Source organism: Nannobrachium achirus (genome assembly GCF_963921795.1).
Source record: "Nannobrachium achirus genome assembly, chromosome: 1".
In the NCBI taxonomy this organism is placed as follows: domain Eukaryota; kingdom Metazoa; phylum Chordata; class Actinopteri; order Myctophiformes; family Myctophidae; genus Nannobrachium; species Nannobrachium achirus.
The window spans coordinates 29512211-29536911 of NC_137810.1; the positions used below are offsets into that span (position 1 = coordinate 29512211).

General features: G+C 42.0%; 1 protein-coding gene across 1 annotated transcript; it reads right to left on the reverse strand.

The window, feature by feature from the left end:
* Nucleotides 1-461: 461 nt before the first annotated feature.
* On the reverse strand, nt 462-23062 carry LOC308292497 (occludin). The gene is made up of 9 exons (XM_080734841.1): nt 22835-23062; nt 17571-18196; nt 17258-17449; nt 16635-16802; nt 10932-11110; nt 7437-7655; nt 6352-6523; nt 2819-2860; nt 462-2546 (listed from the first exon to the last, which is right to left on the reverse strand). Exons 2-9 carry the CDS (start codon nt 18174-18176, stop codon nt 2445-2447), a joined length of 1680 nt encoding a protein of 559 aa, XP_080590967.1. The 5' UTR covers nt 18177-18196; nt 22835-23062; the 3' UTR covers nt 462-2444.
* Between the last annotated feature and the right edge of the window lie 1639 nt (nt 23063-24701).

The window sequence follows — 24701 nt, forward strand, 5'->3', positions numbered from 1 at the left end:
GAAAAGTTTTGGAATTGATCAAGGGTCCTGGAAAAAATAGCTATGCATTGTCTTTAGTTATTGATTTTGTTAATACCTCTGAAATGACAAATTAAACATTGTCCAAATTGTCAAATATTAGAGGCAAAAAAAAAAAAACGTGTTATAACAAATTCCTCTACTCTTAGTGCTCGCCAGGGTGCTGGGGTCCCCAGTTCAAATATGATTTTGGGGGTCACGGCCTGAAAAGGTTGAGAACCACTGGCATACAGTACCTGTCTTTGGGCACTGCGCATAGGAGTAAGTGACTCGTTATTGAGCTGAATTATTGTTATATAGTCCTGGAAATCGGGTTAAATATTCTGTAAAAGTTTTGGAAATGTTTTGGAAATAAATTGGTAAAAATGTGTGGGAACCCTGCACAGGGACAGAAAACAGCCACCTGTAGAAAAATAGGGCTAACTCACTGGTAACATTTAGACAATTAGAGATGTTTATTACTCAGTGAATATCAATACTTTTTAGACATCATGATACGTCCTGGAAGTACTCAGTTACAAAACATGTATTTTACAACAGCATCAAAGAAAATAAATTCATATAAAAAAATAAAAGACTCACAAAGGGTTTGCAAAATGTCAATGTTCTTCACAGACTCGCCAGTGCCTCATAAACAAATACAATTGCATGACAAATCAAAGCAAGTGTAAATAATCTTCGAACTTCTGCCAGTAACACTTTGCACATGGAGTGGATTAATTCACCTCTTACCACACATGAAATCAGCAGATAATAATTTTCACTATTAGAAGGAATCAAATTTAATCACATTCAGCTTAAGCCTAATTGATGTCATTGTGCAACCGTGTCACTCACCAAAAATGTCTGATTTGAAAACTCAGTTATTTGTGGCAAGCGGCACAACACTATTCATACAACAAAGTATAAATTAGGCTTCAGAAACAGTGAGATGATATACACGTACAGAAATGTTTCCCATTCTGTTGAAGGCACATGAGACAAATATTGTTGAGAAATAAACTGTTGTGTTACTTTATGATTTGCATAGCATCAGTGCATAGTGAATGATCGCTGATGGGGGAAATCATAATAACTACTACCAATCCCTAGTATATGTACAAATAACAATATCAATGTCCATGTTTATAGACCTAATATAACAACTGAGCATAACATGTATACTTAGCTTTTGTTCTTCTGGGTCCTGTGTTACATTAAAGCACAAATCAGTCCCTATTAAACTTACATATGAACAGGACAGCTGTGGCACTGACATCATCAAAACTATATACAACAATACTAGTCATATCTCAGTGACTAGTCCAGTACAACCCCTTCTTGTTTCAACTGCAACCAAGATAAGCAGTAAAAAGATTAGACAAAAAAGTCACACAATGGAACATGATGTAATTTATGCAGGACATACAGTAATAGAACCTTGGCCAAAAACATTGACGATTGACGTGAATGTTGTAGGCAAAGGCGAGAAGAACAATCAAGTGTGTTTGGGACCTAAGTAATATTTCTGTAGTTAATAGTTTGTGTGCGTGTCTTTGAACGCAAACAGACACAGCAAGTAGTCTCTCACTGGCACTTTCTGAGTGTGAGTGATGAGTGATAATGTTTCGGCTATTATCTAAGGAGATAAAGCAAATGAAAGACTCCAATCTAGAGAGCAAACAGTGTAGAGAGCACCTGGTACAGTTATCACAGGTGACCAAAGGTCAGATGACTTTCAAATAACCTTTCTCCCCCGACTACCACTGCTCCTGACGACCAGTAGCACTTCAATACAAGACAGACCACTCTACAATTAAATGTCCCTTTTAGTGAAATGGCAGTGTTGCTGTGGAAGTGGGTATAAAGGACGATGGGAACCCTTTTTCTGTCGGGTGAGGGAATAATCAGTAGTGAGATATTATCAGACCTGGTAAATGATTAGTCAGCTGCACATATCTGTCAGAGAGAGAGAGAGAGAGAGAGAGAGAGAGAGAGAGAGAGAGAGAGAGAGAGAGAGAGAGAGAGTAGAACGTGGAGAGAGTAATACAAGTAATACAAGCTTATAACATTATCATTAATGTATGTTGCCTGGAATGTGTGTGACCATGCATTTGCATGTACATGTGAATATGTCTGTGTGTGTGTGTGTGTGTGTGTGTGTGTGTGTGTGTGTGTGTGTGTGTGTGTGTGTGTGTGTGTGTGTGCGTGTGCGTGCGTGCGTGCGTGCGTGCGTGCGTGCGTGCGTGCGTGCGTGCGTGAGTGCATCCTTCTATTTCCAGTGAGTGTAAGGCAACTTTGGTCTCAGCGTTTTGCACAGTCTCTGCTGCATTTAGGAGCATAGTCTCTGTATTTGGGCCATGTTATCAAGGAGTTTCTGTACGTGTGTGTTGTGGTGTGTAGACCAGACCACAGGGTTGACTGAGCAGCGCAGAGAACTACTGACTTTATGAGTGGGTCCTGTCGTAGTTCTTGACCACGCGCTTGAGGTGGAACAACTTGTGTCTCAACCTGCGGCACTTCAGCTTCTTAGCCTGGTAATCTGACGTCTAGAGAGTAGAGAGAGAACTAGTCAGTGACTTGCAAAGAAACATCCTGAGTGTCAATCAAGTAAGTGCATCCCAAATCTCCTGCAGACACTCTTACAACAAATATTACATACTGAATATACATTTTCAGATTTCATGAAGTCCTAAAACAGGAATTCTTACAGCATTGTTTTTTTTTTATTCAAACAACAAGGCCAGTAATGCTTTATGGTGCGGCATGCAGCATAAGAGCATTACTCTAGTCAGGTGGCTTATATGAAAAGATCACTCACCCGCTTCAGGTCCTTCAATCTATTATACTCATCTGCTGCAAGCTGTAATAAAAAAAGAGGAAAAAATCAATGTGAGCATGCTTAAGGTGCATCAAACACAGTAATAGGTGATACATCAGGGCCCTAACTTTGCTCCTAAACTTTCTGAGATACTATGTCATGGTTTGTTGTATTCAATTGATTTCAATATCAGTTTGAGTCCCATAATAGTCATAGATTAGTGGGGTTGGACTCCTGGTGTTGTGGGTTCAAGTCTCCATAACAAATATACAGGTAGCAATTCCTCATAAGAATTTCAAATAGAAACTATTTTATTATTGTGTGGGTTCAAGTTCCATAACTGTGTAAGTTAGAGTCACATTTTTGTACATCTGGTTTGGTGGGGTTCAAGTCGCCCTGTGAGGGTGGGTTTCAGAACCATATTTAAATGTCCTTTTAAATGCCCATTATTGTTTGATTGATTGAAGACTTTATTAGAAGTTTGCATAGGAAAAGGTACAGTTTTATGACTGTGCAGTTAACTGGTACAAGGTCAACTAAAAAGAGATCCTAGAAAAGCACTTATTTCCACAGTTCACGGTTCTTTTCTCATTTTCTATCCAGTTTAGTTGTTGCCAATTCCCTCCATGAGTGTTATTGTCCCTGTTACTACCAGGGGCTCATTTGGGGAATAAGCAATTGCCACCCCCTAATGCTCACATTTAACCTCAAATTCAGTTATTTTATGTATATTGTCCCCAACTATGAATTGTTTTTGCATTCATGGCAATCGATGCCTGTCCATCTACATGTGACATCCTACTAACAGGGTTCCCACACAATGAATTTCCAAAACCTTTCCAGAATATTTAACCCAATTTCCAGGACTATATCTATACTATAATTTTGCGAATGTCTGAGTGAGTGAGTGAGTGTCTGTCTGTCTGTCTGTCTGTCTGTCTGTCTGTCTCAGCGTTTCTCCTCGGTGGCTGGAGCAATTGATCTGAAATCGCATCACCATTAGCATATGAACACACCTGACATAACTGTGAAGCCCGTTTGTCACTTTCACAAATCGTATGCTGTATATTAGCATTTTTATGGTGTATCTATATCTATTTAGCCTACAGTACCTTTTGTGACCACACATGTTAAGGGAGGGGCGCTGTTGTTCAGGCCATTAGCACAATCACACACAAACCCCCACACACACACACACACACACACACACGGGGGGGGGGGGGGGGAGTGTGTGTGTGTGTGCAGGCGGGCGGGGGGGGGGGGGGGGGGGGGGGGGGGTCTGGCCCTGTTACAGATGTTGTCCAAAAATCATGCAGATCGGTACACAGTATCTCTGTAGCCGTTAAATGGAACGGGTATTTCTTACATTGATGCTCCTACATATTAGCATGCAAGCACCAGTTAAAGTTACTTTCCATCCCTCATATACTGTGTGCACAGTGCACATCCCATAACCCACACACTGCACATCATTTCGGAGCTCATATCTTTGAACGGGTAAGGGCTAGTAACAATAATTCAGCGCAATAACGAGTCGCTTACACCTATGTGCAATGCCCAAAGACAGGCAGTGTAGCAAAAACAAAGCATGCATGCTGCGAACGGACCGTGGCATTCATGCGGATCGTGCACGATGGACAAGCACCTGCCCACGCCAAAAGGTAACAGAATTGTGTCAGGGAACCCTCAAAGTCGATTTATGGTGGCAGTAAATGAGTTGACAAAATCAATAACCAAAAACAATGCATAGCTATTTTTTCCAGGACCTTCCAGGACCCTTGATCAATTCCAAAACTTTTCCAGTACTGGAAAAATATTTTTCAAAATATTTCCAGGAATTTCATGACGTGGGAACCCTGTACTAATAAACAACCAAATGTCTGTCTGTCCGATGTCTGTCTGATATACATGCATGCTGACATCACTGATACTAAAGATTGCCCAAATTTGGAGATTACTGACATCACTGATACTGCTGCCTGTACTGGGCATGCACCGCCGCCATAGTAACAGCCGCATGCTGAAACAGTGGCCAAATTTGGAGATGACTGACATAGCACATATTATGTTCGAACAGGCAAGGACTAGTGTGTTATAATTTAGATAAGCATTTTAATGTATGCAACCATTAATTTATTAACCACTTTCAACGTGGCATCCCAATTTTGAGAATATCATTCTAGGAGAAATATATCTCTTTTCGCCCGCAAATAAATAACAACTTTTTGTCAAAAAGTTATTTGTTGACTATATTCTGTATGTTTAACTGTTTTGTTGAATCATGAAAGAAATAAACGAACGAACGAACTAACTAACTAACTAAATAGCAAAAATAGTGGATCTACAATTTCTTTCTACTTAGTCTGGGTCTCATAGGAAAGCTGTGGGCGGGTCAAATCCATCCACCAGTGACATCATCGATGGGGAATCCAAGCTAATAGAAACTGCAGGCTTTCTATTCCTGAAAAGTTGCAATGTTAAAGTGGAAGCCATTGTTCTAGCGATAATAAAAATATATATATATATTTTTTTTTTCAAAAATATTGTTTAAAATAAATCGGTCAAACGATGATGTCACTGGTGGATGGATTTGACCAGCCCACAGCTCTCCTATGAGACCCAGACTAAGTAGAACATTTATTTATCATGAACATTAGTGAGGACCTATTATATGAAGACAGGTTGAAAAGTGGTGACGTCCTCCTATTGGTGGTAACCTATTTATTTCTGGAATTACGCCGCTGGTCACTACCAGTCCCTACTGGGGTTGGGTTGGGTGTAGAGTAGACAACCACGTCTCACCCGATGCACATGGAGTCGCCGGGCACTTCTTTTCACCTGACAGTGAGGGGTTCCAACAGGAGATAACGTGTATGGAGGAACAGGCTGTCCCTACCAGCTGAACAGGTGATCCGACTAGCCTGAAGGAGTCACCTTCCCCTGCTGAACACAGCCAATTGTGTTTGTTGGAGTGCCCAGCCAAGCCGGAGACACTGCAGAGGAATTGAACCCCAGACTTGACGGGTGGTGGGAAGGTAATTTACCCCTGCACCAACCGGATGCCCATGTAAATGCCATATTATGTGTTTTCATGCCTTATGAAAAAGCACTTTGAATTGCCTTTGTCTATGACCTCCCATGCAGAACACGGTCAATTGTGTTTGTTGGAGCACCCGGCCAAGCTGGAGGCACTGCAGAGGAATTGAAGCCAGTCTCCACAGTGGTGGGCAGGATGCCTTTTTTGGGGGGTAATTTTTTCGGCATCCCTGCTTTATTTGATAGCGACAGTGAGAGAGACGGAAAAGGTGGGCTGACAGTCAAGCTGGCCGAGAGTTGAAACGGGGACACGCCGAAGAAAACATTTTTCACCCAAGTGGTATGCCCCATAACATTAAGCAGGCTATTGGATTTCCCCTTTCAAATGCCTTTTTATGTGTTTATGTAAAGCACTTTGAATTGTCTTTATATAAGGAAAGTGCTATACAAATGAACTTGCCTTGCCTTGTTAAGTGTTTACATGCAGTATATCTGACCTGGTATTTGCTAGAGTTGTCATCCAGAGTATCCAGTTGTCGACTGAGTTTGTTTAGCTGATCGTTGATATCGTCCATCTCAGCACACAGGTGTTTGTAGTCCCTCAGGTCTGCGTCGAACTCCCTCTTATACTCGTGGCGCTGTTTGTCAGACACTATGTCTGGGTAGAGACTGAAGACAGAGAGAGTGTGCGACAGGACAGATGGAAGTGAAAATGGCAGAAGAAGGAAAAGAAAGTGAGAGATAGACAAAAACATAGAATAAAGAGAGAAGACAACAAGATGGTGAGAAGCCAAATTGCACGGGTCATTGGTCACTGAGAGCTTTTGAAATTCATGTTTCTGCATAAGTAAACTCCACTTGACCCAACAGGTTTACTACTAAACCACACAGGAACTTATAGTGCATAGGCCATGGAGGTGTGAGTGCTGCCTTGCAAGGGCATGAAAATGGCTTGTTTGAATAGTGAATATCTCCCGAAAGGAAGTACAGTTCTAAGCAAAGGCAAGACCAGCCGCTTTCGCATAAACCACAGTGACCAGTATATCTCACACCTTTGGCCCAATTCTCTCATTATTTCAGATTACAAACCCATGAGGAATGGCATGCCTTAGAGGATTAGTCTCTCTACTGGACAGAGCAAGGTCCAAGCACACCACTCCCTGTCAACTAGAACTTGGACGTGGATGTGAGTGTAAAGGCGTGCTCGCATTTGTATGTATGTGTGTGTGTGTGTGTGTGTGTGTGTGTGTGTGTGTGTGTGTGTGTGTGTGTGTGTGTGAGAGAGAGAGAGAGAGAGAGAGAGAGAGAGTACACATGCATGCATGCTTGTGCGTCCATCATAGTAAGTATGACATTATGCATTCATGTTTCCAACCATACTGTACTGAAAAGCCAAGCCACTCACCAGTTGTCTTATTGAGCACCTTGTTGAGTGTTACTGAGTATTTATTTACATACATCGGAGATGTTAGGCACTGTTCTGGAGGTGCTCTACCTATCTTGTCTGTGTCTTGTGAAATCATCCTAGCTGATCCATATACTGCACCAATACAGTCCATATATATTAAGCTTCATTTCTTACTTCTCCCACTCGTCCAGGTCAAGCTCATTGCCGGTATCCCCTCCTGTGGTGTACTCTGTTTCATACTGAGACTCATCCAGCTCTGGGTTACGTCTACGCCTCTTTCCCCTATTGGCTGAGGGCTTGCGGACCCCTCCCGTCTCTTCTGACGGGCTGGAGCTGGTTCCCCCACCCTGGGATGGCTCCTCCGAAGGATAACTCATGGGCTTCTCTGAATATCTGAGGTATGACAATAAATCAAAGCAAGTAAGTTATTATAGATCAAACTTTCTCAGATTTTGTACACTGGAATATAACATGGCAGAAATTTGTGGTTCTTGCCCCAGGAAGCATGATCATACAACTGTTTCACAACAACAACAACAACAACAACAACAGCAAAAACTGAAGCCATCTCTTATCTAAGAAGATGACCAATACTGTGCATACCTAAATGTTTGATTCTGAACTCAGCTCAACCTTCTACATGGATAGACTGTGGCTTTATACTGCCAATAAAACATAACATGTACAGTTCTTAAGAATATTTGTAACGGAAGCAGAGCGTAAGGAGACACACATTTTCTGCAATTAGTTTTTTAAGCTGTTCGAGAGTAGTTTTTTATGATGAGTATTAGTGTTGCCATCTTCTTGTCAATTCAGGTGAGGTGCCATGAGCAAAGGAAAGTTCTGTAGGATTAGTTGCATTATCCTTGACAGATTATGAAGTAATCAAGCAAGTTAAACAAAGCAGCTTTACCAATTTTACATTGTGACCCAAAACCTTTCGGAATTATGTAACAGGAGCCAAAGACTTTAAGCCAAAAGTCTCAAAACAAGAGCCTCTAGACAGGGGGTAATTGGAAGAACCTTTGAGTCACTACACAGTCAAATCTGGAGTGTTCTTTAACTCTTGAGAGTCTCACATTCATACTAAATCTATAGTCTCAGAGATAATGAACACTCTAGATTTGGCTGTGTAATGAATAACTCCCACCCTACAATTTCAAAACATTGCACCATAGAGGGTACACCACACACATACAGCCACGATTCTACCTGTTTTTTAAACAGGAGCCCTGAGATCAAATTTTGTTTGTAACAATGCAAGCATAATGAAATATGGAGAAAGATATTTGCCAAAGTATTATTTAAACCACCCATCTATGTTTATAGTTATTCGGCCATTTTGACACACAGAGATGCGTTTTCATGACCCAATCCAATACTTTTTTGAATTCGGGTCTGGAAGTGGATCAGTGCGGTTTCGCATCGTTTTTGCAGCTGTGTAACCAAAGAAAACGACCAAATACGGGAGCATATGATGATGTTGGTCATAGAACCCCCTCTCCCTCCCCCCGAATGCACGGGAGAGTGTGTATTTGTCTGTCAGTGTGTCAGACTAACCGAAAATGTATTATTATTTTTTAATTGTAATTAAAACCCAGTCATAGAACCTCTCCCTCCCCCGAGAGGAATGGTAAGATGATAGTGAGTCGGCTTTCTTTTTCTCTCCAGTGCGCCCAGCCTCCTCTTCTTCTACCAAGGCACACATGTTGCTTTCGTCATTTCATTTAAATATTAAAATAGAGAAATTAAACAAATATATTTCTATCTAACGTCAGTCAAATTGACATTTGTTTAATATTTTGATAAGATGGTAGAATTGAGAGAAAGTAGGCAATTTCATACGTAGTTTCTTTTTGGAGCGGTGAAAGCGCTCCCAATAGACAGGTATGTCTGTGGGTGGGTGGGTGGCTATGTGGGTGGCTGGCTATGTCTGTAGCCTGGCAATACCTTGAGTGGCCACACACAACACACAAGTTAAAGGAGGGGCGCTGTTGTGCAGGCACACACACACACAGCTTCTATGGCACTATTGTGCAGACTAGACACACACACACACACACACACACACACACACACACGGTATAGCTGCTCAGATTCACCGCTCCACTTCGAACCGAGGTTTGATTTTTTGTATTTGTTTGGTGTTGCACGACCACCTGCAGCTAAATGCCTCATTAACAACACGCAACTTATTGTTCAAAAAGGTACATAATTGCCAAGTAATTTTACAGTGCCACATGATTATTTGGTTATCAAAATGCTTAGTTTTTGTAGCTATGCCTACTCTGTCGCGCGTCAAAAATGTTTTCCAAAATAACAGATCTGTGCCATGGCACAGTGTATTGTGAGCTTGCATCTCTGCTTTTTTGACTAGGCGACGCACACTTGTTATGCGTTGTAACAAGCCATGTAGTTGGTTTGCGATATTTGCAGCTCTGTTTTTGACCATTGCAAGAAGAGATGGATATTAAATGAAAAAGGTTCACTTTTCGAACGGGGACATATTGGACATACAGTATGCGTTACTCCTGGGAAGAAGAATGGTGGAACTTTAACAGCCAATGTGAGTACATATTGTGCCTTTCCTGAAACTGGCTAACTTAAAGCCATAACGTAAGCATGAAGGCTACCAAAGTGTATGATTGTGACTTGCAGAGAAATAAGAGACTGCCTACGCCAGTGGCGTCAGTTCATTTCTTTATTCAGTTTGTTTATTTTGCGACGGCGACTGTTGTCTTGCACATGCGAAGGCACGCATGCAAGTCAAGACACCAGTCATGTTGCCATACATGACTGATGAATTTGCCTGATCAACAGGCATGATGAATTTATTTTAAGAAGTACATTTTATTATTTTCCCCTGTAATCAAGGTATAGTAGCTACCATACCCATGTGTGCCTCTGTACTCGCTGCCTCGCATCCATCGGTACGTTATGCTTCTGTGTTGCAGATAGAAGACAGACATTTTTTTCTGACTTTATATCGCACATCCCCGTAGATAATGTCCAGAAATATGCTCCATATAAATGACATTCCAACCTTCATCTTCCAGGAGGCTTTTGTTGGCGTTTCACTTCGCTAAAAAACCTCTATGATTTAACTTCAGCCAACTGGCTGCGCCGCGGGACTCATTGAATATGCAAACAGACGATAATAATATGGATTTGGGAGTATAGCCTAATTACAATGCATGCTCATTAAAAATATATATTTTATAGTTGAAGGGTAAATACACGGTATATGTAGGCTGGGAACATGACAAATTTTGCTTGAATTCATGCGTTGTCAACTTGTCGTGTCAACACAGAAAACAAACCAACAACAAGGTGTAAACGCAACGTTTTTTGGGTAATAAATCCAAAATGAGACCGGCAGCGTTTCCAAGCGTCCTAGTATAAAAAGGCCTTACACTTGCAGTTGAAAATCAGACTAATTATAAATTAGGCTTGAGTTATGTGTTTGGAGCCTGTTTCCATTACGTTACTCCAACATCATGATGAAAGAGAAAGTAGGAAAAACAAACTACACCTCATTAGATGGAATTTCCTTGGAAATGAAATGCTTCTAAATAACATTCTTGCCTGGTTTCACCTGACTGGGATAATAAGTATCTAAACTCTGAGTGAGCTTAGGAACAGAAGTTAGCGTTGGTATGATTCACCCACTCGTCGTTGTTGTTGTTGTAGGTGTCTCTGGTGAGGGAGCTGCTGTCCAATGTGTCCACCTTGGCTGGGGGGTAGGAGATGACACTGTTAGCGGAGGCGTTGAGCTGCCCGCCTGCCTTCTCCGACAGCACCAGGGTGGGGGCGTCCTGCGTGCTGTGGCTTTCCTCCACATTGTTCACCTAAAAGGGGTCAGGAAACACGGAGGGAAGAGGGTCAGCAAAAACAAACTAACAGCCTTAACAAAAAACAATAACAGACACAGGGGCCACCTGCAGACCACTTTTCATGCCCTTTTTGTTGCCCTTTTCTTCTTCTTGCAATTTCAACAGTAATACTGGTGGCTTAACAGTGCAGGAATTGAAAGCCATGGAGTTTGGATGGTATTAGCTATTAACATTTTACTTCTTCATTTTTGGAGCGGTGAAAGCGCTCCCAATAGACAGGTATGTCCGTGGGTATGTGGGTGGGTGGCTGGCTGGGTGGCTGGCTGGCCATGTCCGTAGCCTGGCAATACCTTGAGTGGCCACACACAACACACTAGTTAAAGGAGGGGCGCTGTTTTGTGCAGGCCAGGCACACTCACCAGTCACCACTCACTCACAGGCACAGTTTACTCACTCACTCACTCACTCACTCACTCACTCACATAGGGTACAGCTGCTCAAATTCACCGCTCCACTTCAAACCGAGGTTTGATTTTTCATTTATGGAAGTTATTACAGTTGTTTGTTTATTTTAAAAAAAAGTGTGTGTGTGTGTGTGTGTGTGTGCGCGTGCGTGCGTGCGTGCGTGTGTGCGAGTGTGTGTTTTAAATGTAGGAAAAGAAAATGGGTATGCTATGTACTGGAGAGAATAAAAAAGTGTTTAACTTTCTGAGTGAGCAGCAGGGCATGTAATTGGACTGCACAGTCCAAGTCTTCAATTACCGTAATTGTGGATTACCTGATGGGTTCATTAGTCTGAAGAATCCAAAGACAAATAATAAACTCTAAAATCACCCTCAACAAACCAGAACCCAAGAGATTTTCTTTCAAAACAGTAATTGGAAGACAACTGTTTGAGCCTTTGCGCACAATTACAACGGATGTGCTTCTCCTTCCCTTCTTTTCCCTTTCCGTCTTTCCATCAAACAAACGGGAAAGGCCCTCAAAACCTCAGATGTAAACTAGGACACCTTTAATCTATAGATCCTATTCCTTCCTGTGTGAGGGGGGAGGTGTGTGAAAGGCATTTTACACAATGAAGGCCTCGGGGTGGGTCACCATGCCTTCCCCAGCAGCCCTGGTCAATCTGTCAACTGTACTGTTTGCCCTGTGCAAGAAATACAGCTAAGACACTTGGGAGGGTGGGAGAGGGCTGTAAATTTAACCTAACTTAAAGGATGTTGGAAAAAACTCACAGCTTATGTCAGAAACACCCTTGGCTCAAAAACATCTTACCCTCATGCTTACAAGTGAGGATTTAGTGTTCATAGGGAGCAACAAACGCTATGAAGCGACCAGGGGTGGCCAGCTACACTGCTGCTGCGTCGCCCTCAAAGGGTTGCTCAAGCCACACTACGTAAATGAAAAGGGTAGGGCATAGGGAAGGGAACTGGTTACCAGCAAGAATTCGTTTTCCTTCCTTAAAGAACAGACCAAGAATTGTGGGGAGAGAGTGGGGGAGTGGAAATAGTGAAACAAAAACATATGTTTGATTGACACGTCACTGCGTCATTGGAGTGCTGAAAAAGCCAGCTTAACCTTTTTTTGTGGTGCGTCACACGGCAAAGTATTGGGCTTCACTTTGTAGTCTCATGTCGTTGGCTTCAATTGAAAATGAATTGTAGCCTGTTGCTTTGTCACTGCTAGTGTGAATGCAGCATAGTGTTTTATACTACATACAATGGAACTCATTTGAGTGAAATATCCATTCTGCTGCAGACACCAATGGGCAGGTGCATTACTGTGAGCAATGTCCCCCGTCCCAAAGGACAACAACACCAATCAAAATGGGGGTGGTTGGATAGGTGGGACCCTTCCAGCAGCTGCAGGAAAACCACCTTTGAAGAGTACAAGCCATCCAAGAATCCCAACAATGCCCTACCGCTCTGCGTGCAGCACAGTGGTCGCTGGGCCGTGAGCAGACCAAAGTAAGTAAGTAAGCAGGGTAAGAATGTGTGAGGCCCATGGACCTGTGGCAGAGAGGCAGGGAGGGAAAGAGGCATGGAAGGGAGCAAGGGGTGTGACACAGGAGGTAAGAACAGAGGAAGAACAGCAGGAAGGTATGGATGTGTAGAGAACAGTAGACAGGGAGATACACATGGAAAAATACAAGAGAAAGGGAAAGCAGATGTGAATGGTAGAGGAGGTGAAGGAGACATAGCAGCATGACGGAGAAAGGAAGGGAGAGGTAGAGTAGAAGTAACTGAGTAATAGAACGCACAGAGGGAGTAAAAGGGAGAGGCTGCATACGTTAAGGTTGCAATGGATCAGGAATGTTGGCAAAATAAAACAGAAAGATTTAAATGAATCGGCTACTAAAATTCTACTTCTGAAACTGTAGCTACAAATAAGCCTGTAGTTGCCACTTTGTACAATAATAACGCTGTTGGTACTAAATAATGACATGTTATTACAGAAAGGAGTTGTAATTTGAGGTAGACGACTGTTATAAACAAAAAAGATGCCTCTTATGCAGTACAAAGGAGAAAGCACAACAAGTGTTATTGGGTGGTAGTAATTGACAGATTGATTGCAGTGAAGGCTGCAGTGAAACAAACTATTTCAAATAGCTCTACACTATTCATCCTAGCCATTGTCAACAACAACACAACCCATCTGCCAAGCACCAAATCAGAACGCTGAAAATAAACCATTCATGGATTAACAGGAGAAAATATTAAATCTCTGCATGTCGTGCTCAGCAATGTTTGTGTCATCGTATCTTAACTTATGTAATACCATCAACCAAATCATTCTGAACAAATTCTCTCTATTTCCCACATGACATGTACTTGTATATTTAGACATACAGCTCAATCCATGTCTGAGTAACCAGTCCAACATAGTATACTTTTACATCTGTGGGACTCTTGAATACTACCAACAGGCAAGAGCAAACCCTCCATCAGCAGACCCTGGTGACATCATGCTGCAGACACAATCCAACCAGCCTGGGCATCCTGAATGAAGCCAGTGTCTCAGCCAGGACTAACCCAGTGCGTGAGGTCACCAGAGAGACGACCCTCCCAATGGTCAGCGAGCAACAGCAGAGATGGGTCCAATTTTAAACACAACCCTAAAATGGCTATGTGATTAAAGGAGCCATGTACTGTAAGCAAAGTGCTAGGCATGGTACACTTCACTTAAGTCTGATAACACAAACAACCGTTCCTCCATCATTAGATGATGCCGGTCTTACAGTAGGATTCACTCTGGTGTTGGGCTATAGCCTCATCCACACCCCTCCTCCTCCTCCATGACTCCACGCTGCTGTCTGTGTACACGTATGATGCCATGCTGTAGTAGCAGGCAATGACAACCTCACACTCCAACCACACACAGCTAAACATACACTAGCATGACTCCACTGCACGACTAAACACCATGACAACATGCCTTGTTTATGTCTTTGTTATGGTTTTATCTCAAGCAGTGAGTTTCACAGCATGTTCTGCATCCAGGATGTTTACTCAATGAACGATACAATTATTATCAGCATGTCCTAGTGAAAGATATTAGGACCTTTAGTGATTGACTTACATATGTAGGCTACATATTTCAGTTAAAGTCATACTTTTTCAATTAAACAAAAGCAGTTTTTGATATAATCTTTCACTTCTTTATTTTTAACAACCATTCCAAATAAACATAAACGCCATTTTAATCGCGATTGACTGTCTGCCCCCAACACTCGCTCCAGGCATCGGAAATGTACCGGAAATGTATTTACAGTATTTATGTATTCTAAAGTTAATAATTAACATTTCTGGGGAACCAAGTTCTTAAAATAACCTTGGCGCTAGGACCCTGCAGCATTTGCTATATCTGTGTTTTTGATTTGATCTGAATTCTGGGAATCCCAGTTACCAACAGACAACAGAGCTAGCAGAGGTGTCACCAAAACGACTACTAAAATCCCTATTACACAGTGTGACTTTAAATTCTTTTGGGATGTTGTTGTGCCTTTCCCCCTTTTATTAATAATGTGCTTATACATTACTGATACCGGTATACACCCATATAACTCACCATGGACCCCACAATAAAAGCATGTGTCATCTGAATGTAGGTCAGATCAATAATCAGTCCTATGCCAGGAAACAACACCATATGACCCACTGTTGATGTTTAAATCTCACAGGCTGCACCCTAGAAACCACCTGCTTGCCTCCTGTCCTTTTTGTTGGTTAATGATTACGTAGGGTGAAACCAGCTAGTAGTGCTAGAACAAACAATCACTGACTGCTATCAGCCCTGACCCTGAGCAACGTGACAGACACAGCTTCACTTGTGTTTATAGCGTCTATAAGGACAGACGCTATAAAGCCGTCATGCAAGAACAGCAAAAATAGGCCAATCCACAAGCTGTGAGTTTGTGGATCTGCTATTTTCACACACAAGTGTCACCTACACGGTAAAATGACATCAAAATAGGGTTGCAAGGTTGAAAGTGGTTAAAGCTCAGAGACAGCATGTGGAGTTGACAATATTTTGAGGCGATGTTTAGTTGTTTTGATTTCAATGTTGATTGAACACTAGGATCTGTTCTACATTGTCAAAGTGTTCATAGAAGAGATAGGCAGAGACAAAATGTGTGAGATCATCCCTTGCTAATCAATATAATATAATACAATACTACTACTACTATGATAGGATGGGCAGAGCTGTTGCTGACCAGTGTGCACTACTCCTTTTCTCTAGCCTATCATAAAAGCTATAGGTAGATGACCCTCCTTGTGGACTTTCAACTCATGAAGACAAGCATGGAAAGTTTACGAGAAAACTGTCCAAGAACATTTCAAAGTCTATCTGGAAATATACTAATACGTTGAAAGTCGTTGAAATACAAGCAGTGTGTATATCCCTACCCGCTACATTATAATGAATAATTAGAATATTTTTGTCTGTGTTCCTTGGTATTTGTGGTATTTGAGGTATGTGCTTTTAATCCATCATAAGTTTCACGATCAGTGGTCACTTCGGGGCAGCGCCTCTGGGAGTAGTTAGGCTTCTGTTACCCACGCAGGCTCTCTATGCACTCAGCTATGGCCGCCCTCCACTACACTGACTTTAGTGGTCTCTGTACCTCCACAAGCACCTGATCTATCTGCGGTATGATTCATCAAGCCTTTTCTAACTTCCAATTTCCAAACAAGTAGCAGATCATTTGTCAAACAGACATCACAGTTATTCAGACTACGGATGGGGAAAGTGCAACGAGTATGAGTACTCCAATCAGCTTCCTAGCTGAAACAACCGTGCATTCTAAAGTGCAATATAAATGGCGGTGTATGACAATTTAATCATGTCATCAAATTGGTTATATAATTTCATTGTCTTTTTCCAAGGCTGGATTAATGCGGGAACACAACTCTCTAAAAACAGGCTAAGCATCGAAATCCATATCAGTTAGTAAAAAATAGATTTTGTTTTTCATTGTAAATCCTCAGCAAATCCAGTCTTATTGAATTGGTATGTGTACTGTCCATCTGTCTCTTACCCACTCCTCCACATTTCTACCCTCGGGGGCTAGTCCGGCTGTCAGAGGAGGATCCCAGTAGATGTTGGGTTTCCCATAGCGCCAGATCTTCCCCCGTGTTTTATAGGCGAAGAAAGCTGCCACAGCCAAGGCAAAGACAACCAGGAATCCACACGCCATGGCAACACCCTAGAAAAGCAAGATCACACAAGGTTCTGGAAAGTTCTCAAGTAGATAAACTGAAGAAAAAAATAACACATAGCATGTCCTACTCTACGGTACCTGCTTTATCTTTATTTCTCAGTAGGAAAAGCTTATTACATTATATCAGTAACATGTAACGCAAATATAGCAGATGACTGAAATCTTCCGGTACACTGCCCCCTCTAGATATTTTGAGATTATTTATACTTTATCAAAAATAATCATTTAAGCCCCATAAACTTCAACGTACAAGGAATAGGGGAAATAGCTGAAATACAAGCTCAGAAGAACGCAATGCTGACATGCCCAAACTGCCAGCTTGAAAGTGGTTAAATGTTAAAATTAAAACAGCTTGTCATTTTCTCAAAATAACCCACATTATGACTCTTTTAACCAAGGAAACTGTTAATTAATAGATTGAATGCAGACATGAAACCAACCTCTTGTGGGTCCACAAAGCAGTAGTGGTACAAGTACTGGTTGTACATAGGGAAGCCTCCCACTCCTCCCATCTGGGAATAGCTGGTCTGGTACAGGTTCTGACACAACGCAAGCATGGGGTTGGAGTACATCATACTAGAGCTCTGGGCCATCGGATTCACCCCAACAATGTACACAATGTTTATGATACCCTGCAAGAAAGGTGAAGGGTTTGATACGTTACATAATAATGATACGTTTAAAATAAACAAGGGGAAATAGAATGATCTGAACTTGCTAAAGGAAGAGCACACAGCCTCCACTTTGTCATACCTGCAGTATAGCCATGATGATGGACATCACCATGACCGCCAGGTAGAACTTCCTGCTGCGGAACGTGCTGGTTTTGGAGAAGCTGGCAATGAAGAAGCCCAAAGCCACGATGAAGTTAATGGCCGCCATGGCAATCATGGCTGTTTTGGCAGAGTATGGCGTTGGGGAGCCACCACCATAACCCCCGTAACCACCGCCGTAGCCGCCACTACCATAACCTCCGTAGCCTCCTCCGTATCCTGACCCATAACTGCCCCCCATGTAGCCACCGCCATAACCCATGCCGCCGCCATAGGACCCCATGCCCATCCCGTATCCATACTGCATGTCCCACATCAGAGTGGAGGCCACACAGGCAAATATTCCCACGCACAGCACAATTATGGTAGCCATCATGGCCTTGATGATCCCGGGGGGCGACAGCCACTTGTAGAAGTGCTGTGGTGGCTTGTCTTCGATGTAGTAGGATCCTGGAGGAGGAGGATACGGGTCATACTGGCTCTGTGGGGCCTGGAAGCTGCCTGGTGTGCCGAAGCCATTGTTGGATGGAGAGGTATAGGGCGGACTGTAGACAGGTGGGCTGTCGTAGCGCTGCTTCTCGAACATCGCTCGCTGAAGTCAGGAGGCTAGAGTAAAGAGCAATGCAGAGACAATGTGTCAGCCAGTGCTGGGCACAAAGTGTGAGAGCAGAATGTACAGTACTGTACTGTAAAGAGTAGATTTCAATCTGTTTTCCAGACAGCCCTGCTATGAGTAATGTCATGAGGTGAGATATGAGGGAAAACAAGGGTGTGAGTGTGACACTCTAACTCTCATTGAAAAGGTCTTATAACTGTAACTGTGTTAATGATTTAATATTTCATAAACAGGCTTGATATATTGTTGCAATACCCATATACACTGCACTTCCCTGTGTGACCCGATTTCATTTGTCTGTCTGTCATGCAGTAAATTAGGTTATTACACAGAGAACAGAAACTTCACTTCACATCATGTCATAAAGCAGACCAAGTCCGGTTTGCCACAATGGCGGCAGGAAAGAAAAACTTCAGAAGAGTGACCTCAGCTCCAAGTTCTTTGAACCAGTAAAGTCAGAAGCAGTGTGGACTGTGGAGACATCCGTACCAGGAGTCAGTGTGCAACCAAGCAACAATACTGCCCTTCTTGCAGCTTTGTGGGCTGTGGGAGTCTCTCTCATGCCCCCATATTGTACAGCCAGGCTTTGAACTATTTTGAACTAAATTATTTGAAAACCTTAGTTTTGCTTTCGTCACAAATCATACAGATATCTGAGGGTAGTGTAAACCATTAAAACAATGCCCATTCTTCTACAGTGGACTAAGCAGACTTTCAAATTGCAGGGTAAAAAACAAGGCAGGGATTAAACAGCTAAATATGACAACGAACTTAAAAAAATCAAACCTCGGTTCGAAGTGAAGCGGTGAATTTTTGTGTTCTAGTCTAGAGCAATGAAATCTGTGTTCTAGATCTATACATTCTGTGTTCTAGATCTATACTTTCTATGTGCTTTAGTTCTATATTTTTATGAATTCATAAAAAAGAGGCATGAAGCATCCTACATGTGAAGCTTAACCAATCCTCAATTCTGCATGCACGGGACATGTACGGGACAGACATTGCCACTCCTTGAGAATCTATGGGAATCCTCACAAAAAACATGTACGGGACAGACAAAGCCACTCCTTGGAAGCGGCTTTCACCGCTTAAAAAAATGTAGGCTTCCCCATCTTTTTCACTCTACAACAAAGGAAATTCTCGACCACCATTATCAATACAATATCTTGTCAAAATGGCAACACACTGTCTGTTTAACACAAGGATAACACAGCAAGTAAACCAGTATCCAGCAGCTGTTATCAGGTTCTCTGACGTGTCCCTCTTATCAACAATGGCTCCCAGTATCACCAAACCCCAAGCACATTATGACTGTACAGAAACTCCTGTAATAACTATTAACTACCAGCACTTTGATTTCAATAACACTCGCTCTTTGACTTTCTTCTACATCTTCTGGCTTCCCTGTGTCACCGAGGGCATCCAGCTCTTTCACCAATGATCCTATTGAAGCCCTTGGTGGGGTGGGGTGCTAGGTTTTCCAAGGCCCCTGGCCTAGACTGTCCCTGGCACTGCCCACCGTCTACAGTTCTGGGGGTAGGTGTAATAACTCTCCTCTCTGAACGACCCCCTGGCACACACTGCAGTGGGGGTCTCGCCTCAGAGCCTCCAGCCCAGACAACTCCCCTTCATTCCTGTCCCTCATTCCTTCATATCCTTCCATCCCCTGTACTCCCCTCGCTCCCTTGTTCACCTCCTCCCCCCACTAACTTCTTGCCTTTGTTTTTCGGGGGCAGGAGGCAGAAAAAGTCATGGCTGCTCGTCGCGGGAACAGTGTTGCCATGGATTCGAGCAAGGGAAAAAAATTGGGGCACCGGCCAGAGAGGATCACACAAGAGCTCCTCTGTTGGTGCTGCTGGGCCTTGTAGTGAGAGAGAGAGAGAGAGAGAGAGAGAGAGAGAGAGAGAGAGAGAGAGAGAGAGAGAGAGAGAGAGAGAGAGAGAGGGCAAGCGAGACAGGTAGAGAGAGGTATAATTTGTGTGGGAGTGTCAGGTGTCTGAGATTCCTTCATTGTTATCATCAGGGCTATCTTCCTTATTATTACAATTTCTATTATTGCAATTAGTCTTGCACACTGCGACATACTGTAGAAACTGTTGGAAGTGAAGTGGAAACAGGTGTTACGGTGCATAAGGTACCTTTACTTTCTTTGCATGTGCGATGCTTATTGGTCTCCTGTTAAATTTATGATATTTAAAGATTTGCATTTGATGTCTGTCACCATCAAAAGCAGTATTTCGTCTTGTCACACTCTGTGCTGTGACTAAAAATAAAGCTACAACAGCAGTTATTCACTTCACTTATTCACTAAATCACAAATGTATGCAGTTAGTTAAATAAAAAAAGTCAAATATTATATGTATTCTGTATCAACAGCTTCCACCTGGCTACCACCAGACGGTTTGCCACACTGGAACACTTTCCTTTGACTGACTGTTTTTCCTGTTGGATTACCTCCCTTCCTTCATAGATTGTTCCCCTATATGTGGACCACTTCTCCTTTGTGGATACCATGTGGCTTGTTACCTGTGAAGTTTTTGCCTTATACAGACTACCTTCTCAAGTGGACCTTCCGCTGTGCTGCCACCTTTTGCACCTTAGGTCTAACCTTGGCTGCTTATTTATACTATGTGTATAGATATATAATTTGTGTCCTTGCTCTCCCCATCTCTCTGCCACGCTGCCCTTTATCTCTTTCCTTGAAAACAACAAAATGATGGCGCTTGCACAAAAAAAAAAGAAATCACCCACTGATTTACACCTGTAAAGCTGTGTTGTGACAATAAAACTGATTCTGACTCTAGTACTTAGAAAGTTTTAATATCGGCTCTGAGTGGCCATTAGTGGTAAAACATAATATAAACAAAAACAATAATTCAACATAATCTTCCACCAACGATCATAGGTATAATTGGCCAGACAGGCATGTAAGGTACTGTACATACCGTAACACAAGTCCCTATGTATCCAAGTATTTCATGTGCCCTAGTTCATGTAGTAGTCCATCATAATATGATATTCCTCTTCCCCTATATAATGCATTCCACATAACTCCCTGTGGCAATCGCCTGTTGTTTAAACAAGTTTAAACCCATTTATTCTGGGGTATACCTGTATATCAATCCCTACAGTCCGTGTCTGCCTTCTGAGTCAGCCTGATCAGCTACAAGTGGTACAGATCAGCATGCTGCTCCTATCTTCCCACAGGCCTTCACAATTTTCATAATGTATTCTTGTGAGAGTGGTGTAGTAGTAGTGGTAGTAGCAAAGGTCATCAATACGTCAGTACACGGACAAAATGTGTCTGTGGCAAAGACTTTGTCTTGTCCATGCCCATGGCAACATTTTTTGCACACCAATATATTGTTCTTATTTTGATCACAAGACCCAATTTTGAATGTCAAGTCTCCAGCTTTTCTTCAGAATATATGACACTTATTTACTACGACACTATGGCTAACCACTAACCAAATGGACACTTACGGGTCCATTTGGTTAGTGCTCGTAGTAAATAAGTGTCATATAGGTCTACTGTATATTCTGAAGAAACACTCTCAAGAGTTACAGACCTATTATGGCCATTCAGGGCAAGCTCTTTACAGTATGTTTCTGGTAATATTGTCCACTCATTTTCTAAAAAATAATTTTGACAAAAATGTCCACCACAGACCAGCATGGCGATGACCCCTGGCCCTGGGTACTATAGTAGTAGTACAACTACTTAGTAGTAGTAGTGGTAGTAATAGTAAGCAGCAGCTGACTTTGTCAGCAACAGAGTGGTTGTTCTCTGAAGTTTGGCCGACAAACAGCTTTTTCAAGCTGGGCAGAGCTTTGACCAGTCCGGGTCAGGTCAAACACCCACTGGTCCCAGACACTCTGCCTGTCGTGTGCTACAACACAGAAACTCAATCATCTGCTGTTGATAACAGAATTCCAACCCTGCAGTCACATGTCTCACATCTGTCAAAAACAATTATGTCCCACGATGCCTTATGTAGGCAGAGAGTCCAGCTTCCAAAGACACCCAAACTTCATCATGGACTCAAACAGACATTTATGGTATTTTAAATAATAACAATGTTCCTATTTAAAACAACCTCCTACAAAACAGTAGATATCTTAAATCAATAAAGCATAGCTACATGATAAATATTATAGGCCATAAATCCAAACAGGTGCATGATCGATCCAGGAAACATCTGTAGACTATATGAATTCAAATCACTTTATTAAATATTTGAGTAGGCTACTCAATAAAGTTTCTTGAATGGATTTAGGCTAGAATCCAATAATCATGGTTTGTTTAATATCGGAGTAGGCTAATTAATGCTCGATGAAATGCTATAGGACAAATTGAAACAGACGGAAACGACATAACTTGTCTGCTATTATGATTTTCTTAAATACATTTTCCATTGTCTTAAAAAATCTAATGATAGTAGCCTATACGTCGATACAGAAAAAGCAACAACTTGACCCAACAATTTGAGCAAACAGCATAAATTAATCGCCTATTTACAACAACGACTGCAACATCATGAAAACATTTACATTTCTGCTTTCATATTGAATAACATACTTTTATTTAGACTATTTTAAACTTTGCGGTTGGTCAACCACTCTCTTACCTGAAAAGAAGGTTGGAAGCAAAACTAACCGATTCCCGGCAAGATCCTTCGTTCCTAAAGTTTTACAGAAATAAATGAAACGTTCTTCGTTTCTGGCAGAAAGAATAGAAAAAAAGGGTCTAATTAATTATTTCTCACTTTAATAACTTAAAGCTCTTTATCTGAGATCTGCTTTAAAGTCGTAGTAAAATTTCCTCTTCCAGAGTCCCGTCCCACGCACGGAGACAACGGTTCTCACAGAGCACTGAACAAGTGCTTTGTTCAGCTCGTCAACAGAGGCTGTACGACGATGATGATGATGGTGATGATGATGACTAGCAGTCCTACGCACTGAAGAAGGTAACACTGGATCACGTAGGGATAGCTGGCTGCTATAGGCTCTGAATGGCAGAAGACAAACCATTATATCCTTAGCGGCAAGGTGCATTTAGCTACAAAAAAAATAAAATAATAATAACCACGAAACATTGACAAATAGTATTTATAAACACCTGTCAAATGATTTACAGTCTGCCAGTCTGCAATGTTTAGGCGCTGGCCAATAGTGCCCTCATCTGGGTTATTTAATTCATTCAGAAATAACATTTAAAAAAGGAGGGGAGGGAAAGGGGGGATTAATAGGCTAGCCTAATCTTTTTATAACCTATTTGTAACTGCATTCTGATAAATCAAGAGAGAGAGAGAGAGAGAGAGAGAGAGAGAGAGAGAGAGAGAGAGAGAGAGAGAGAGAGAGAGTGTGAAGTGAGTGTGCTATTTATGAGTTATTATCTCATAGGTCCTCTCAGAGGTCCTCTGTTACACATTTTTGGCACATTATAATATGATGACCTGAGTGAAATAGTTTTCACAAGATATCTGCACTTTATAACAGTTTGCACAGTTGTATTTTGCACAATTAAGTCATGATTTTAAGTATTTATTGAAGGCCTTAAAGGAGTAGTTCACCCCCAAAATGACTTTTTTCCCTATTGATTACTCATGCCATGGAGAGTAGAGTTCAATAATATTTTTTTGTTTTTTGTCAGATTCCTAAGACAAAAATTGTATTCGAGTACATTTTCCCCCATTGATTCTGAATGGGGACCCGTTTCGAAACGGGTCCCCATCTGGAACGAATGGGGGTACATTTATTGTTATTTTTGTCTTAGGAATGCGACAAAAAACTAAACATATTATTGAACTCTAGTCTCCATGGCGTGACTAATCAATAGAAAAAAAGTCATTTTGGGGGTGAACTACTCCTTTAACAAAACATGGAGGTTTTCATGTCTAGCTGAGCAGGCCACTCGGCTAATGACTTCCACCTGTGGAAAGACTCAAACTTTGGTGATGATCATGAGGGGCAAGTGCAATAGGTGTAATATATATGAGTGCAATAGAGACCAAGTGAAATATGTATGAGGTGCACACACAGCACTGGGTAATGCTAAGTGAACATTGAAAGCTTAACATGTACTACCAGTATAGGCCTGTTCTGGTTGGTGGCCAGTGTAATTGGGCTGGCCCAAGTCAGAAGCAGAGGTTGTGATGTGCTGTGCATTTGTAGTTGCTAAGGATATTGTGGTTATGTAATGTTGTTGCGACCGAAGGTCGCATATACTCTGAAGAACCGTGTCGCTTGAGTGACCTTCCTTCCGTATCCTCGTGACCGTCCTTCCGTATCCTCTGTGATGTCAGTGTGATGTCAGCGAGTTGTGACATCACTTCCTGTACAGGGCGGCTACACGAAATGTGGATAACACTATATATGGAGATAGTCCAGTCCATCATGTCATATGGGACTACCGTCATAGAAAGTAGACATTGTTAGGCCGGAGTCAATGGCTGTCTAAACATGGAGATGTGGATAACACTATATATGGAGATA